Raw genomic sequence first — 18254 nt, 5'->3', positions numbered from 1 at the left:
CTTATCAATGGGTCACATACGGAATATTTTTCACCGTCCAGAAGCATTAGACAGGGTGATCCTTTATCGCCATACTTGTTTATAATGTGTATGAAGATGTTTTCACGTAGCATTACCTTATCTATGGAATATCTACAATGGCAACCACTCAACATTACTAAAACAGGTCCACAGCTTTCACATCTATTCTTCGCTGATGATATAATTCTTTTTTCAAGAATTACAAATAAAAGTTGCAATGTTATCATAGACGTGATCAATCATTTTAGCAAACATTCAGGCCAAAGAATAAATTTTGAGAAATCAAAATTATTCTTTTCAAAAAACAGCTCGACAAATGATAAGGAATTGGCAATAGACTGTTTCCAAATTAAGGAAGGAACAAATTTTGGACGGTATTTGGGTTTTCCTATATTCCATACATGCCAAAAAAAGGCGGACTTTCAATTCCTCTTAGATAGTTTCAAAGTTAAACTAGCAGGATGGAAAACAAAATTTCTCACAATGGCGGAACGATCTATGCTTATTAAATCAACTCTTAATAATTTGCCAAATCATATTATGCAATATATTCACATTCCTACCTCGATTATAAAAAGGATGGAACAGTACCAACGTAATTTTCTATGGGGATCTACCACAACAAGGAAAAAGATTCATCTTATTAAATGAAAAAATAATACAATTACCAACTGAAGTGGGAGGCTTATGGATTCAGAGTCTTCAACAAAAGAATAAAGTTTTACTTGGAAGTCTAGCATGGAGAGCCTTCCATTCACATCAAAATCTTTGGGCAAAAGTTTTAATTAATAAATATGTTCGTTCAAGTTCTGCTATAAATCACTCCACTATTTGGCGTAACATACTAAAAGGATGGAAATTTTGCCAAATAGGACTATAGTGGCAAATTGGTACAGGTGAGCATATAAAATTCTGGGATGATACATGGATAAAGCCTGGTCTAATGGTTCGATCTTTAATAAGTGGCCCATTACCTATGTCACAATCTAATATTAATATTAACTCAATATACAATCACAATAGTTGGAACTGGAACAACCTCCCTTTTCAATTCCCTGATGACTTAAAAAATCTGTTAGCAACCATTTATATCTCCACGTATAAGTGCAAGGTTGATTGTATATTCTGGGCCTTAACTAAAGATGGAAAATTTACAGTAAATTCTATCTATAAAGCTTTGAAAAATCAAGTTGCCAATGAACACAATACTTCAATCCATTTCAAATGGATATGAGACCTGCTAGTACATCCTAAAATCAAATATTTCATTTGGTTACTTAACCATAATAGACTACCAACTTTGCAATACCTACGACATCTTAATATCACTGCTAATGCTGAATGCACATACTGTCATAAAGAGGATGAGTCTTTATATCATTTATTTCTTACCTGTGTGAACGCAAAATTTTTTTGGAATACTTTGGGTATGGGTAATTATATAAATAGCCTACTTATTTATCCTACACCTCAGGAGCGACTACTTCCATTGCTAAATTATAAACATAAAAAATTTCCATACAACTTAAATAGGCGCACTTATTTACCATTAAGTCTATGGAATATTTGGAATATTAGAAATAAAAATGTTTATGAGGGAAGACATGATTTGATTAATAAAAATTTTACTACTCAACAAGCGACTGAATTCTGTTATCTAATGGCCTCGTCACATAAAATACAAACACGGATTAGAGTTCCCCTAAAATGGATAACTCCAAAACTAAACATATATAATTAAACACTGATGCAGCACACTCAACACTCTCTTATAAAAATGGTATTGGAGGAATAATTAGGGACCATAAGGAAAACTGGATTTTGGGTTTCTCAGGTACAGTACTTTCTCAATCGTCTATTACTACAGAAATATTTGCTCTATTACAGGGACTTAAGTTTGCAGCAACACAATCTAACACCACTTAAAGTGGAAATTGACGCTAAAGAGGTACTTAGGCTACTACATGATAATAATATAATACATGTTAATCTCCTAAATGATTGCAGGCGCCTGCTGAGGCAGCTACATGATCCAATAGTAAGCCATGCGTACAGAAAGCAGAATAGATTAGCAGATCAACTAGCAAAATCAGGAAGCTTTTTGGAAGGAAACTCTACTATGCAGATTTTTGACAAACCACCACTTTTGTTAGTACAATATGGGATGAAGATAAGTTTGGTGTATCTACTACACGCTTGCTGCCACTTTGTATATATGACTTGCCAGATCCACCTGCATTGCATGCATCTGGAAGCTATATCAGAAGCCAAAATGTTTTTGAATTTTGTAATGATAACTCACTTGTTGGAACTACAAACAATATAACTAGTACTAATAATGGGTTACCTTGTGTAGTATGTTTGTTTAATAGAATATCTATCTTTACTACCAAAAAAAAAAAACTTCAAGAAAACTAAGAGAAGATGAAAAGGGTAAATTACTTTTACCCTTGTTTTGCGGTAATTCTCCCGTCCCTTGCTTTTAATTTATTTTTATTTTTCAAGTAGTTGATAGGGATTAAAAAGTTTAATTGGATAGTAAGAGTCCTAAAGCCAATGGAACTGTCCTTTGAAACAAATACGTGCCTCAATTTGAACTAATTTAATTTAAATTATATCTTTAATTTTATCAGCTGTCACAACACAGTTTAAATCATAATCTCTTGATAACGTACCAATTCCTTAGAAACACTCATCTTTAGTTTTATCCTAAAAAAAAAGAAATTGAAGATTACCTTTTATTTTTATTTCCATTTTTCTTTTTCCCTCATATGAAATTACCTGGCCATCATATCAAAAATCAAAATCACAGTGGAAAAATGCGGCGCCACCAATAATTGGACGACGCACACTCACACGTGTCCAATAATTATTGGCTTTCGCTTCCGCCACCGAATCAAGACTTGTGACTCCTCTTTTTTCATCTTCTGTCATCTCTATCGTTGAAAAATTTTCCCCCAAAAAAGATTCACAACTTTTATGGTTTAATTTTTTCATGAATATTTGATTTTTAGTTTTCCTTTTTATTGATTTGATTTTTCGAAATGGATCAATTAGATTCATTTCGAGATAATAATTGGGACTTAATTGATATAAACAGTTTTATAGATGAGGCACCTTCAGATTTCTTTTGGAATGATCAAATCCAGAACCAGAACCAGAGGTATTTTTTATTTATACCCTTTTTGATTTTTTTAATTAGCTTGTAAAATCTAACCTTTTTATATGCTTTTAGTGCTATGTTTGTCCAATGTAATCTGTTAGTTCTGCTTAATCTTGTGGGATTTTATTAGATTAAATTTCAAGTTTAGCTTGTAAAAATTTGAGTTTATCATTAGGCTTTTATTATATACTCGTTCAATTTATCTGTAAAAATTTAACCTTTTCATTAGGCTTTTATTATATACTCATGTAAATTATCTCTTAATATAGTAGTTGTTTTTTTAAAATTTATACTCTTTTTCTAATTACTGCTTTTACTTTATTTTTCTTTTGCTTGTAAAAATCTAATATTTTTATATGCTTTTGTTCTATGTTTGTTCAATGTAATCTTAGTGCTGCTTAATCTTGCAGGGTTCTTTTTATACAGCTTAATTTTTAAGTTTAGCTTGTAAAAATTTGATCTTTCTATGGGATTCTATGATATGCTCATTCAATTTATCTCTTAATATAGCTTGATTTTAGTGGGGCTTGTGTTTTGTTTTAATTTTTATATGTTTCAGTTATCACTTAATACAGCTTAATCTTGATTGTATTTTTTGAGAGGAATAATCAGAATCTATAGGAAAAAAAAAGAAGAGATTTTCCTTAATCTTATTGAAAATCACCTACATGCTAGTTAATTAATCTTGTTGATCTAGTTTCAAGTTATCTTTCATTCAAATTATCTCGATTCTCGAAATGCCAGCTTGTTTGTTTGTTTAGTGTTTTATTTCGTATATTTTCATATGCTTGATGTAATGCTCATTTAGATGTAACCAACAAGCCCACTTTTCTCCGCCGTTCTGCGACAGTTGCTTTCCTTTCCGATTTTTTGGTTGAATTATCCTGAGTATTTGTTACATATAATTTGATGGACTTTTTGTGTTCTACGTTAGAATAAGGAAATAGGGAGAGAGAAATGAAAAATGAATTATTTTTATTTGTAAGGTTGTCTACAATGCTTCAGAGTATAAGTAAAATTACTAGATTACTGCATGAAGTTATGCTTTCCTCTTCTTCTTTTTTTTCCTTTGAAATTGCACGATCATATTCGGGAAGCTTTCTGTTTAATCTTGATATGAAGAATTAGAAAATATTTTTACTATTGAAACTGCTCGAAGGAAACACTTGATTCATCATAAGTTCGTGTGCATCATAAATTAATGCAACTCTGCCAAAAAAATATGCAAGTTTATTGTTCACATGCATCTTGTTGCGAGAGAAAACATTCGATCGTCTCATAATCATCTCATTGTGCTTCTTAAATCTTTTTTCCTGTTAGATAAGAGCTGAATCTTGGACTTCTTGAATTTCCTTTTCTTCAACTTATTGTCTTATCATTGCTCAGTCTTCCTTCACCTAATTTCACTTCTCTCGTGGAATGATCCCTGGTACCACACTAGATCTCTTTTCCTTAATATCAGGAGAGGTTTTACCCACAAAGTGGAGTCTGGGAGGGGTAGAGTGTACGCAGACCTTACCCCTACCTTGTGAAGGTTGCGAAGGTAGAGAGGTTGTTTCCAATAGACCCCCAACTCTTGTTACATGAGAAGAAGAAAAAACATAATAAAGGGGGAAAGGCTTATGATCTTTTTTTCTACTAACTTTTCTCACTTGGTTTTGTGTAAGACTTTTTCTGTAGTAGCTATAGCTCAAGGAGAATTAAAGAGAAATGGTCTTCTCGAGAATTTTACTAATCGGGTAGTTAGACGAAGTGAAAGGGAATTCTCTATCCTAATGTTATTGTCTTTCTTGTTCTTCCTGATCCATTGGGGTTGATGATTTTTCCTTGCGTTAATATGTCGTGTTCAAATTGATGATATAGACCCTGTTCCATAAATCTATTTTATAAGTTTCTCTGTATCTCATTGATCCTTGGGTTGCAGAGCTGTAACAGAACTCGAGGCACCTCTCAGCAGTGCTACATTTCAGGAGGAGTGTATAGAAACAGAATGCCCTCGAAAGAGGTATTTGTAAATATAGATACTTCTAACTATATCTTTGTCTTTCTTAAAAGGTGGAAAATTATGTATATGCTTGGGTTATTATTTCATGGGGATGACTAGCTTTGCCATGATGATATTAAGGGAATAAATACCAAGTGAATTAGTATTCAGATGTGTTTAAAATCATAGAAATGGGAGGGATCGGGTTTCTCAGTTTGGTATTTTGGTGTAAATTTCAGCACTACTTTATAGTTAATCAGGTCATGGAAACTAAAGTGATATCTATTCGCATTTCTTTTACTGAGTCTTCTTTTGTTATGTTTTTAACAGAGGCCGAAATGAATCTTGCAGCAAACAAGGGAGCAAGGCCTGCCGTGAGAGATTAAGAAGGGAAAAATTGAATGAAAGGTATTATCATGCTCATATGAACTCATATTTTCTCTCTGCATTCAAAAACAGATATTTTTCTATTATTTTCTACCATACACAGTAACATCGACATTGTAGATTAAGCGTGGATGTAGCTCGTTGCAATTTTATAGCTTCCTTGTTCTCTTACTGGTTTGGGCAGTCTTACTTGGAGCAGCCATTGGTATAAGTTCTTCTAAGTATAGCCGAGTGTGTCAAAAAGAGGCCATTATAATTTGAAAAGGATATACATCATAAATAGAGAAGGATGACAGGCACTCTTAGAAAGAGAAGTGTCATTTTCTGAGTGGCATTTAAATCACTTTGCTATTAGTTAAAACGTACTTAAAGTGACAATTTGGTGTTCTAAATCAATTTTTTTGAATCTTGTTTAATGTCATGCAGGTTTTCAGAGCTATGTTCTGTTCTTGAACCTGGGAGACCTGTAAAAACAGACAAAATGGCCATACTTGGCGATGCTATTCGTGTTCTAAACGAACTGAAGACTGAATCTGAGGAATACAAAGAGATGAACCAAAAGCTTATGGAAGAGATCAAAACGTTGAAGGTTAGATATGATTTTCCTGCTGTTAATGGTACTGGGAAGGTTGAAAGGCTAAAGTAACTTGTAAAATTTACTGTGACTGTCAGTTTTGAGTACTAACTATATGACACTCCCTTTTGCCGAAATTAGAAGAAACTTTGAGTTGCTACTCTTGAGTATTTTAATTCCTTCCTCTGATCTAGTGTACGATGTAACAGCCAAATTTTTTTTCTTATAAACAGGCAGAGAAGAATGAACTTCGTGAAGAGAAACTCGCACTGAAGGCAGACAAAGAGAGGATGGAGCAAGAGTTGAAAGCTACGGCTACTCCAGCAAGTTTTATTCCACCCCATCCAGCAGCATATCAGCCGGCAGTAAATAAGATGGCAGTTTTCCCAAGTTATGGTTATGTGCCAATGTGGCAGTATCTACCGCCATCTTCCCGAGACACATCTCAAGATCATGCGCTCAGGCCTCCTGCTGCTTGAGAATCTTGCAAGATGATGTACGGCATATGCCTCTTAATTCGTGTAAATAGTGGTAACATGTTAATCTATTTTTACTTTTACTCATCTCTGCCTCCTTTTGTTTGCCTCTCCATTTTCTCGATATTTAATTTGAGGGAGGTGCATGCATGGCAGATAATTTATCTAGGTGGAATTGGATTTGATTTACATCTGCTACATGACTTTTGCCCTTTTGGCTTCTGCATTTTTGTTTGTCTCTTGCAATAAGTAGACATTCTAATTTTGGTTTATCCGGACTATGTGATACAATTGATTATGAGCTTTTTAAATTTTGGATTCTTATAAGACTTGACGGAAGTATGAATGAACTGGCTGCTATTTTAATATGCCACATCTTACATAACTAATTGAACATCCCAAACTAAGAAAAGAAAAAGAAAATCATGTCTTCCGTTGGAGGTGAGCATACGTGAGATTAGGTATGGAAGTCATGTTGTTTCTCACCAGATAAAGGGCAGAGACCAGTGGCGGAACCAGAATTTTCACTAGGGGGTGTCAAAATATATAGAAGTAAAACTATGAAGAAGCCAAGGGAGGGGAGTCAATATATAGTATCTATCCATAAGTTTGAAGGATATGATGAAAAGGTTGCTTACCTGCCTGTGTAGAGCTTTTCACCAAGGACGAAATATGCTAGAACTGCAACTTGTATGGTTGAGACTTGAGAGTGGGTTGAACACCGTTGCGAAAACAGGTCCCTTTTGCTCAGTGCACCAGTGTTGTATGTAGACTACTAAACCCGAGACCACTATTCCCTATTTCAGTTACACAGATTCTAATCAAAATGTGCAAGTGCTGAATTGTTTTTTGAAGAGAAACTATTGGACCTTTCTTACCCCATACATGGTAGACCAGAAATCAATGTTGAAACCCATGGTCCAAGCTGTTCTTTTGTGTTATAGGATTACTGAGTAGAAAACTGATATTTTGGTTCCTATGATGCTGGTATTATCTTTCTGGCTTCTGTTACTGTTACTGAACTATTGTTATGTTGCGCGCTCTCCAAAATGTAGCGGCTTCAAAAGTGCACTACTTTTGGAGGATCCGACACGTATCTTGCCACATTTTCGGAGAGTCCGAGCAACATAGATCTAGTCTCTTTTCGTCTTCTTGAGCCGGGGGTCCATCGGAAACAGCCTCTTTACTCCTCCGGAGTAGGGGTAATGTCTACGTACACAGTACCCCCTTAGACCCGACTTGTGGGATTTACTGGGTTGTTATTGTTGTGTAGAAAGCTGATTGTGCTGCACCGACAAAACTCATCCATGCAGTCAGTGATAGTTGTGCCGGATATCTTCTCAAAGTGTAAGCCTGTAAATTCCAAGTGTAAGCTTGTGAGTGTTAGGAGGAGATCTTTCCTCAGAAACAGTAGTTAGTTCCTACATATCTTACTTGAGGAATCTCCATTATTCATGCAAGTTTTACGTCCATTTTTTTTTTGTTGAGAATAGAAGTTCATGATAGCTACCTGCATGATGTACCACATTGACCATGTAATGCAGCTAACAACAGTGAGAGTCAAGCTTTTCAGCCAGTTCTCGTGGACAACACTATTCCCTCTCTCGATATAGATGAGAGGATGCCCTATGTTTTTCAAAACAGGTCCTTTGTATATTGTCACAACAGGATGCCTAGCCAAGGAAACCATTGTTCCTAGGATTTTTGCTATTCACCAGAGGATCTCGGATGTTAGCATCTTCCAACCTACACAAAACTGTGATTTCAGCTATCTCTTGTTCATATGTTCCATGTAGAGGACATGACCCTGGATAGGAGGGTGTGGAGGTTGAGGATTAGGGTAGAAGGTTAGTAGGTAGTCGTGCGTTTCTCTTTGTCTCCATTAGTTAGGTAGTATTAGTGTTAGTATGGTACCCTTTTATACTGAGTTTGATATTATCGCATATCTTGTTCTCTATTGCTATTAGACCCTTGGATTTAGTTCTCTAAATATATTGTCTTGCTATCGGTACTTCTTTCATATTCTTTATTGCTATCTTCAATTTGGTTTTCTAAATATATTATCTTGCTATGAATTGCTAGCAGCGCTTCTTCCATCTTCTTTAGCCGAGGGTTTATCGGAAACATTCTCTCTACCCTCTAGGATAAGGGTAAGGCTGCGTACATCCTATCCTCCCTAGACCCCACTTGCGGGATTTACACTGGATTGTTGTTGTTGTTATTGTTGTTGTTGTAGTACTTAGAATGACTGCTAGCACAAATGTTAGGGCAGCAATAGTGTTGACCATTGAGACAAGAAGAGTTGGAGAGTTGTAGTTAAAGCTCACAAAGTACATGTTTCGTGTTAAACTCGCTCTGTAATGAAGTATAGGCTGTTAAAATATTCCTCATCAAACAGCATATATATATATATATATATATTTTTTAACTGAGCTTACCCCAGTAGAGAGAGTACAAATATCTGCAACACCAAAGCTAGTTAGTTTTGGCCTTGTCTTTCTGCAGAAAGCAACCGAAGCATCAGAAAATGGTTGCTGCATTTCATCCTAGTTCTCTCCTGCCCCGACACCGGTCCCGTCTTGCCTCCTTGTAAAGCTAAGAGCACCTGCATTCCTACATTAATGAAGAAATGAAACAATTGTCTGCATGTTATTTGGGTTGGAGATGACCTTGGATATACCTTTCAAGAAAATAGGCAAAGGGTAGAATGGCAAAACCAGCTACAATAGACCGATAAGTTATGTAGACATGATGATTCATTCCATGATCCATGATTGAAGGAAGCTTCCGTTAATAACAACAACAACAAACCCAGTCGAAGTCTGGGAAGGGTAATGTGTATGCAGACCTTACCTCTACCATATGAAGGTAGACAGGCCGTTTCCATAGACCCTCGGCTCAAGAACTGAAGGAAGCTTAAGTTATGAAGTATAAAAAAGTGTAAGCAATTTGAGCCAAAACCATAAGGATGTGAGGCCTGAACCTCTTTGTAAGTTCCTATGTATGTCTTCATAGCCATCAATCCCTATGCTCTTCTATGCCTTAAACAAACTAAACACCAACATTAAGCAGTTTATACTTTATATAGAGGAATGAGTTTTGATACCAAGTGCTTGTTGTTGTTAGTATCCTGTTCTTTTCATTATTCTTATCGTTAACCTGAGAACTTTTCCAACACTGAAAGATATATTCTTTTTTTTTTTTTTTGGTAATTAAACTTTCTATTTACCAGGGATGAAAGATATATTCTTATTTGCTCTTTAGGGATACATGTTATTGTACCTAACTATTCTTGAAGTTAAATTAAAAACAAAAAATTGTTGCAGTGATGCTGATAGGAGAAGGCGAATTTAATGCTAATACCAATAATATTCGTAGCACCAAGAATTCCTTGTTGATGATTAATATAATGTTCAAAAAAGCTATACCACAGTCATAAATAAGTTAGGGTCGGTTACATGAACCATCACTGATCATTTTGCTCCATTTAAGTCGGTCTGATCAATAGAGTATTTATTAGAAAAATTATAAGGATTTAAAGTGTACTATTAATGCACTACAAATTGGAAAAAAGAATCGAAATATAGATTACAAAGAATAATAATGGAGGCCTTTTATACCACTTAACCAAGGTGCACCATGTTCCATGTCTGTCACTTAAAAAAGACAAGTCAATTGATTGATAGTTAGAGAACTGAGTGCAAAACTCAAGCACCCAAAGGTGTGATCTAGCGGTCAATAAAGTAGGTAAAACTTTAAAAACCATTTCCATTTACCTTAGCTTTAATGGGCAGAGTTATTTGGTATTTATGCTGGTGGAAGCTAGCAGATATTCGATGAAATAGTTGAGGTACACGCAAACTGGTTTAAAAAAGTACGAGAAGTTAGATATTTTTATTGACCATGAGCACAATATCTTTATATAAAACATCATTATTACATCTGATTATCTTTCAAGGTTATTCGGTTCCTTAAATTTCATATAAAACATTGGTTTCTTTTCCACTCAACCTTTCACATAGTTACTATATATTGAAGCTTGTTGTCACTAAGGACAAATCAATCTAATCTTCACCAATTATTGTTGTCACTTTGTATGATATGTTGGATTATATGCATAGGAAAGACAAAGTATGTTCTTTTCAGGCATATTCCTTGGTTCATTGCGTACCTTCAACTTACTACATTGCTTAACTCTCATAGGAGTTGGAGGCAAGAATATGTCCAATTTTTAATACAATGAATCAAACATTCGATAAAAACAATTTCTTCATTACATCCCCTGCATTATTAACCCTTGCATAACTAATCCCTATATTACAATCCATGCATAACTTGTTTTTAAACCATATGACCCCCAACCCTCCGAATTCTACCATGGTCATTTGATATATTGCGTTCGAAATCAATTTATTTGTATTTATCAAATGAATTTTAACACACACATACAGAATTCGAGCCAAAACTAATCCCGCGCTAATCAGAGTTACAAAGCCAAATAACATAACCACGATCCATGAATATTGTTGAGTTTAGGTCAGCAGGACAAAAAGGCCTTCCTCAATTAACATCAAGTGATCAATTACAGTTTCTTCTATACGGACGAGGAACGGAAAAAAAAAAATATTCTGGAGTATAAGTATACAAATGAACACTCTCTCAATCCTAATTTTTTCCTATTCACACTTCAAAATTGGATAGTAATGAAAGACCATGGGAACAAATGTGGAAGTACTCTGTGGAAATGTCTAACCGGCAGCCCATATCCAGAACATAATTAGAGAAGACATGGAAATCGTTATCCAACTGAGGAAGGAAAATGCAACCGATAACTGGTACTTGGTGCATTCCTCGCCAAAACTGCAACTTCCCAAGTCGTGAAAGTACAACACCGTGATGCCAGCTGAAGAAGCAGCTGCAGCGAGCGTTAGTATTGCTGTACACTGCAAGTACATACATTCCAAGGAGATTGATAAGAGAATTAGTAAAGCAATATGTTTCTTGTGTATTTAGAGCGTACTGTCATTCAGCAGATACTAACCCAGTCTCCAACTACGAAGAGGCTCAGTAAAACATGATTGTGGAAAGCCTTCTTCTTTGCCAAGAAATAGGCGTCCAAAAAGGCAAGTCCGATACTCCAGATAACTTGCAAAGCCATTGAAGCAATTAAGTAGCTGCAATAAATGACATGCATATGAAAATCATCAAATTCCAACAGTCTATTGTCATATGAACACAGTAGTCTGGGAAAATGATGGAGTGATCAATTGGACATATTGATATATCAACAATCAAAACCTGTACTATTTAAGATTTTTTTACTTAAACAGAATGCAAGACCATGCATAAGTCACTGGTGTCTTAAACATGTATAACTCACAAAATCACTGAAATTAGCAAGCCGGGGCGAAGCTACATTCTCTTAAGGGTGGTCAATTGACCACCCTTCGTAAAAAAATTACACTGTGTATATAGGCAAAATATTAGGTTTTAGAGTTATATAACCTATATTGAACACCCTTGGAGAAATTCTTGGCTTCGCCACTGTTAGCAAGGTTCAATAACTAATTGAGATAAACTATTTCATAAATCAAGGAAGACCACTTGCTGGAAGACATGAGTCACGAGGTGATAAAATGGCCATTAGTGCTTAATGAAGGTTATTTGATTATTTTTTTCCTTACTTTTGGTTGTTTCTATGGTTTCCACTCTCTTTGCATAGTAAGGGCAACCCGGTGCATTAAGCTCCCGCTATGCGGAGGTGTACGGGGAAGGACCGGACCACAAGGGTCTATTGCAAGCAGTCTTACCCTGCATTTCTGCAAGAGGCTGTTTCAACGGCTTGAACCCGTGACCGGTCACATGGCAGCAACTCTCTCCAATCTGCATAGTGTTTTCAGTAAAAGATATTGGCTAAAGAGCAGTAAAGGCTAAAGACTAGATTGAATGTTCCATGTCAAGCCTTCCACATCATGTCTAAGCTTGAGCTTTCATTGTTCCGAACATGTCTAAGTTCATTAAACATGCAACATTATGAACGACTTCCAACCTATTTCTTGACATCCGCCAACATATTGACAGTGGTAGCTAATGCAAAGCCAAGTTTTCAAAAGTCATTTTAGAAGCTTTTATCCCTTCACTAAACTTTAAAGCGTTATTAACATACGGGTGATTTCTACTTTATCCAGCTTTACAAGGAGGAGTATTTGATATACTTCCACCAGTACAAGTTGAAAACCCAAACTGGAGACAAAGTTAAAAGAGTTTATAAGGTTTAGGTACACAAGCAATTACTGTACAGTTTGCATTTAAATTATTATTTCACAACACCAAAAAAGTTGTTTAGGCTGATACTCGGACCAACATTGTTAGACTGAGTTTCGCATTAGAGAGAACAACCGGTAACGGTTTGGGCATCAATGGCCATTGATAAGGCCAGGTTCTACCTACAGCCAGGGGCGGATTTTAGGGGCGCGGAAGGGGCTCGAACTCCCTTCGTCAGAACATTTCACGGTATATATAAGGCAAAATCCGTTTTGTGCCTCTATATATTATATTTTAAATCCCCTTGATACAACCCAAAAGCATAACTCAGTGGTCAAGGGGATTCAAATCCTTTGTGAGATTGCTAACTCAATTCTCACTAGCCACACCCCCTTAGCGGAAATCCTGCCTCCGCCACTGCCTACAGCTAGTAGTCAGTTGGATCAAAAGAATAAACTTTTACTTTTTTGATATGGCAAAATCCAACTACCCAAACCCCATTAATCAGGAACCAAACATTGACTTTTCTCAGTTTGCTCCATGTGACTTGAAACCCTGACCTTATGATTGGAAGTGGAAGGTCCTTTCCACTAGGCTATACCTCCCTTATAGGATCAAAACAACAAACTTTCGTAACTGGATTAGGACAAATAGGATTACAAGTGGGAGTGTGGGAGTGTGGGAGTGTGGAAGTGCATACGCAGATTTTGGGAGGAATTCTCTGATCACCACCACCTTACATTTGGGAATGGACAACAAATCAAATTTTGGAAGGATAAATGGTTTGGGAATTCAGCCCTAAGGATTGACTATCCTAACCTGTTCCAGATTGCAAGTGATCCCGACTCTATAATCATTCAAAATAAGGATGGCCCCATTTGGAATGCTACTCTGAAAAGGTATTTGCAGGACTGGGAGGTTTCTGATTATGTTCGACTGCTAGAGGCACTACATGGCGTCACAGTAAATGAGCACATCACAGATAAGTTCGGATGGGGAGGAGCAAGTGATGGTAGGTATTCTGTGAAGGCAGGGTACAGACTAATAATGGCTAGAAATGGAATTACCGATCTTTGGCCATGGAAATTAATATGGAGAAACTACCACCCAAGGTCATCTGCTTCAGCTGGACTGCACTTTATGAGGCATGTTCAGGAGAACCTTGTTAAAAGGAACTTCCAGTTAGTTAATAGATGCTACATGTGTCAAAAGGATGCAGAAACCAACAACCCCCTATTTCTACATTGTAGAGTTGCAGCAGATATTTGGAGCATGTTTTGCTCTGTTTTTGGTATTAGCTGGGTTATGCCTCACAACATGAAGGAGGCATTTCAGAGCTGGGGCAGCTGGAAAGTTGATAAGACCATCAAGAATGTCTGGGAAATGATACCTGCTTGTATTTGTTGGAGCATATGGAATGAAAGAAATAGAAGATGCTTTGATGGACTTTCAACTCCTAACAACGCCCTAAAAGCTAAATGCCTTTTGTTTTTATTTAGCTGGGCAAATGTTTCCCCTGTAGATTCCCCCGAAACATTTGTGAACTTTGTTAGCTCTTTGTATCTAAGTTAGCATATATGTAGTATGCTAACAGGTGTTCTTTTTTTTTGCTTTTTGAAGCTTCTATGCTTCTGCTTCTTGTAATATTTTGCATCTTCCTGATGACATCAATGAAGCCAATTATTTCATCAAAAAGAAGTAACCTAATACATTAAGTTACATTATCTATGATGCTCCTTCAACAGATAATGCAGTTCTGGCTACAAACATGAAACATGTCCAGGGAAATGCTATTTACATACTTTCCCTGTTAAAGACCAAATACACCAAATATATAAAATAAAAAAAATAAAAAGAAGATTTTCTGAACCAAATGGTAAAGGAGCTATGCTAAGAGGAGATGCTTTGTTATCCAAAGTTAGCCATTCCTTTTCAATTGAACACACAAGAGAAGAGAGACAAACCAGTTATTCTCTCGTATTCTGGGATTCTCGATAAGGAAATTGAATAGCCATTACTATGTTAAATCAAGACTAACATCATTCCTAGGAACTATTCGACAAATTCTTGAAATAAAAATTTTACTTTAATCTCATGAGTCATGAAAGTGTTTGGGTTGGTATTGCATCATTGAGTTAATTTTTAGACTAAGACAGACCTAAATCCTTGAGAAGTTGCAGTAATAGTGTTGAAACCAAGTTGACAATTTGGCCAGTAGGCCGAGAATTTCCGCTAGGTTCACAATCTGTAATCTTGCTGATAAATGGAGAAAATTTTCAGTGTTACAGCAATAATGCAATGAGCAGAAAAGATGGTTGAGAGTTGAGATAACTTTGGGATGTAAACTGATCATTGATTTGCACAAAAGCTAAAAGCATTGAAACATGGAATGAATGCTTTGATGAGTACATTGTGGCTCAGATCTCTTGCTCATGAGGAGGTGACTTTCATGGGTAGACCAAAATACTCTTACAATGATATTCAGACGAGAAGGTTGAAGAAAACATCTATCGGATTAAATCAGTCTCTTTGTTAACTCGGGAAAAGTTTGCATGATGCCTCTTATTTCTATTCTTTATTAATTTTGCCTCTTAAGATACGGTTGTATGAATGCTTCAATTATGCCTCTTATTTCTGTTCTTTATTAATTTTGCTTACATGAGATTTGCAAAGCATAGCGAATACAAAGGATCCAAGAGGCAGCCCCAACTAATTTAGGTTCGAGGCATAGTTGATTGATATATATAAGTTTTTTGTTGATTGTCCTTGAGGAAAGAAGACTGAGCTTTCTAAAGTTTTAGACCTTTACGAGCTTGAAGCATTTGAAACTCAACAAATTTTTACTGGCACTAGACTTCCTTCTGCTCACGAACTTCATAAATATTAACAAGGTAAACACTATTTGCGCACCTACCAAAGTAGCAGAACAATGGCAAGAACTGCATCAAGATTTAAAAGAAACTGAGAATTGGCTTAGTTGATTCTACATTCGTATACTGATTCAATCATGCATTCCTCACCAAATAAAGGGTCCAAATTTAATTTAAAAAAAAAAGGGCAGCCCGGTGCACTAAGCTCCCGCTATGCGCAGGTCCGGGGAAGGGCTGGCACAAAGGTCTACTGTACGCAGCCTTACCTACATTTTTATAAGAGGCTGTTTTCACGGCTCGAAACTTTACCAGTTACGAGCAACTACTGGTCACATGGCAACAACTTTACCAGTTACGTCAAGGCTCCCCAAAGGGTCCAAACAACTCACCTAATTGCTAGTTTGAGTAAAGGTAACTAACTAATTCTCAAAAAGAAATAGGAGATGAGCTAAACAAAATTATTCATTTGCTGAAATAGCTCGTCAATACAAGTAAATTACACAGCAAAAATAAATGCAGAATTTAGAAAAGGAAAAGGAAGAAATACCAAAAAGCAGTGACATTGAAGAAGTTTTTAGAGGTAACCATTGAAGCAATTGAACCAGCAGCAAAAAAGCACTGAGCCATCCTCAGAAATAGCCCAGTCAAAGTTCCAGGTGTACCAGCAAAATCCCTCATTTGTATATTTCCTCAAACTTAAATCAACTTTTATCCTTCTTTATGGGTTAAAAAAACCCAACTAAGAAAAAAATTATCCAAAGAACCTTTCTTTAACCATTTCTGAAGCAAATTAAAACACAAATTTAAGTTCTTGATTAAGCAACAACCAAAAACTATAACTTTTCTCCAACAAACTGACGAATCAAGAAATCTTAGCTACTTTACTACAACCGCTTCAAGATTAAACAAAGAAAAGTACCCTTTTGAGCTAGAAAAAAAAAAACACCAAGTTAAGTTAAAGATTTTGATACCCCAGATGCTAAAATTCAAGAATCTATGAGAATTTGCCTATTTTCGAAAAAAAGTACAATGAGGTAAGAGAAGGGTGAGGTGGCTTTGGGGGTGGGGGGTGGGGGGAGTTGGTATAGGAAAGGAGAGAGAACAGCTAGCTGGAAACTTGGATTGTGCAATTACACGCACTGTTTTGTTAAATATCCCATGGCCTTTCCCAATTAAAGGGAAAAAAAAAATACTCCCTGATCCGATTTTATGCGAACTTAATTTCTTTTTAATCTATTTCAAAAATAATTTTTTTTTAAATTTAAAAATAATTGAGCTTAATTTCTTAATGAGAAGCTAAGAGCTATATAAATATTATATCATATTTAAAATTACAAGTTTTAAAAGAATTATATTCACATAAATTTTACATAATTTATTTAGGATCGTATATTTTAATTTTTTATTTATTTTTTTAAATTCGTGTCTAATCAAATAGATTTATATAAATTAGAACACAAAGAGTAAAGAGTATGACTTTGTTCACATAATTTTTTTTTTCTCTCCCTGGGAAAATCTTTATTGGAACCACCAATGACTATTACTAGTTGGTTGGTTTAGGAAAGCTCTGACTTTTCCTTGTCAACATTTGTTTCATTGGATTTCTTTTTCTTTCCTTTCGTTGTCGTGGAATATACATACTCAAGTTTGTCTTTAGAATGTTTATAATATTTGGAATTCTCTCAAATTTTTGTTTAATGTAACTTTTATTTAAATATACAGAACTTTTAATATTATTTATCTGTATTTACATAGTATAATAATGTAAATTGAGTAAGATGAATGAAGATTCATATAACTGATCCCAATTAGTTTGGGACGTGATTATTACTTTCTCCAATTCACATTATGTGAAACCCCGAAAAACTTTTTGCTAAGTATTATATTCTCGCTCAAACTCTAAGTTGGACACAAAGATATGTGAATAGTTATGAAGGCATAAAATACATAAATCTTATGTTTAGAAGGATGAATGGATGGTAATAAGAGGAGAGAAGTAAACTGGAATATATTGGAGTTGTTTAAGGGATGAAAATGATCTTAACCGCACATGACCTAAGTTTCAATGAGCATATCTATTAATATATAATGAATTGAGATTGGAGCTATATATCTGTCACGACCCAGATTTCCCACCCTCGGTGAGTCGTGATGGCGCCTACTAGTGAAAGCTAGACAAGCCAACCAACTGAACTATTTACCTTGTTTCCATTTTTTTAATCCAATAACAGTTAAGAGCCAACAATTAGATAACGACAGAATTGAATAAGCGGAAGGCTGCATTGTAAAGTTTTAATAATGCTACTAATACTAATCCATAACAAATCTACCCAATACTGGTGTCACAACTTCACAGACTGTCTAGGAGTACTACAAATAAAATCATGAAAGAAATAAATACAACACTGTCTCTGGAAATACATGAAAGAAACATGAATAGTAGATAGGAGGAGACGCCAAGGCCTGCGGACTACCTCGGGTCGCCTGATGAACAAGAAACAACAATCTCAATGCG

The 18254-nt window shown here is 35.6% G+C and overlaps 2 protein-coding genes and 1 long non-coding RNA gene across 4 annotated transcripts; 1 reads left to right on the top strand and 2 right to left on the bottom strand.

Annotated features, from left to right (window-relative positions):
* Positions 1-2940: 2940 nt before the first annotated feature.
* Positions 2941-6825, top strand: LOC107781558 (transcription factor bHLH104-like). 2 transcript variants are annotated; one of them, XM_016602290.2, is made up of 5 exons: positions 2941-3184; positions 5109-5189; positions 5520-5576; positions 5982-6144; positions 6363-6825. In XM_016602290.2, exons 1-5 carry the CDS (start codon positions 3066-3068, stop codon positions 6606-6608), a joined length of 666 nt encoding a protein of 221 aa, XP_016457776.1. In that variant the 5' UTR covers positions 2941-3065; the 3' UTR covers positions 6609-6825. The 2 variants fall into 2 exon arrangements, with proteins under 2 accessions (XP_016457776.1, XP_016457771.1); XM_016602285.2 differs by having other exon boundaries at positions 2942-3184; positions 5499-5576.
* A 122-nt stretch (positions 6826-6947) lies between these two features.
* LOC107781570 (uncharacterized) lies at positions 6948-9649 on the bottom strand. The gene is made up of 4 exons (XR_001647038.2): positions 9459-9649; positions 9044-9218; positions 7484-7958; positions 6948-7402 (listed from the first exon to the last, which is right to left on the bottom strand). It is a non-coding gene; the product is annotated as an uncharacterized LOC107781570 (long non-coding RNA).
* Positions 9650-11095: 1446 nt separating this feature from the next.
* On the bottom strand, positions 11096-16860 carry LOC107781550 (CASP-like protein 5B3). Its single transcript, XM_016602272.2, has 3 exons — positions 16287-16860; positions 11647-11779; positions 11096-11548 (listed from the first exon to the last, which is right to left on the bottom strand). The coding sequence occupies exons 1-3, from the start codon at positions 16415-16417 to the stop codon at positions 11354-11356; spliced, it is 459 nt and encodes a 152-aa protein (XP_016457758.1). The 5' UTR covers positions 16418-16860; the 3' UTR covers positions 11096-11353.
* Between the last annotated feature and the right edge of the window lie 1394 nt (positions 16861-18254).

The sequence above is a fragment of the Nicotiana tabacum genome, chromosome 7 (assembly GCF_000715075.1).
Source record: "Nicotiana tabacum cultivar K326 chromosome 7, ASM71507v2, whole genome shotgun sequence".
In the NCBI taxonomy this organism is placed as follows: Eukaryota; Viridiplantae; Streptophyta; class Magnoliopsida; order Solanales; family Solanaceae; genus Nicotiana; species Nicotiana tabacum.
Note: the sequence above shows the minus strand (reverse complement) of the source record. Positions and strands in the feature narration are given on the sequence as shown.

Excerpts from the sequence above, each read along its gene's own strand:
- LOC107781550 (XM_016602272.2), bottom strand. The coding sequence starts at position 16,417 with ATGAGGGATTTTGCTGGTACACCTGGAACTTTGACTGGGCTATTTCTG. Across the intron at positions 11,780-16,286 it reads TTCAATGTCACTGCTTTTTG|CTACTTAATTGCTTCAATGG; the intron begins GTATTTCTTCCT and ends CATTTATTGCAG. Across the intron at positions 11,549-11,646 it reads TCTTCGTAGTTGGAGACTGG|TGTACAGCAATACTAACGCT; the intron begins GTTAGTATCTGC and ends ATGTACTTGCAG.
- LOC107781558 (XM_016602285.2), top strand. The coding sequence starts at position 3,066 with ATGGATCAATTAGATTCATTTCGAGATAATAATTGGGACTTAATTGAT. Across the intron at positions 5,190-5,498 it reads ACAGAATGCCCTCGAAAGAG|AGGCCGAAATGAATCTTGCA; the intron begins GTATTTGTAAAT and ends TGTTTTTAACAG. Across the intron at positions 5,577-5,981 it reads AGGGAAAAATTGAATGAAAG|GTTTTCAGAGCTATGTTCTG; the intron begins GTATTATCATGC and ends AATGTCATGCAG.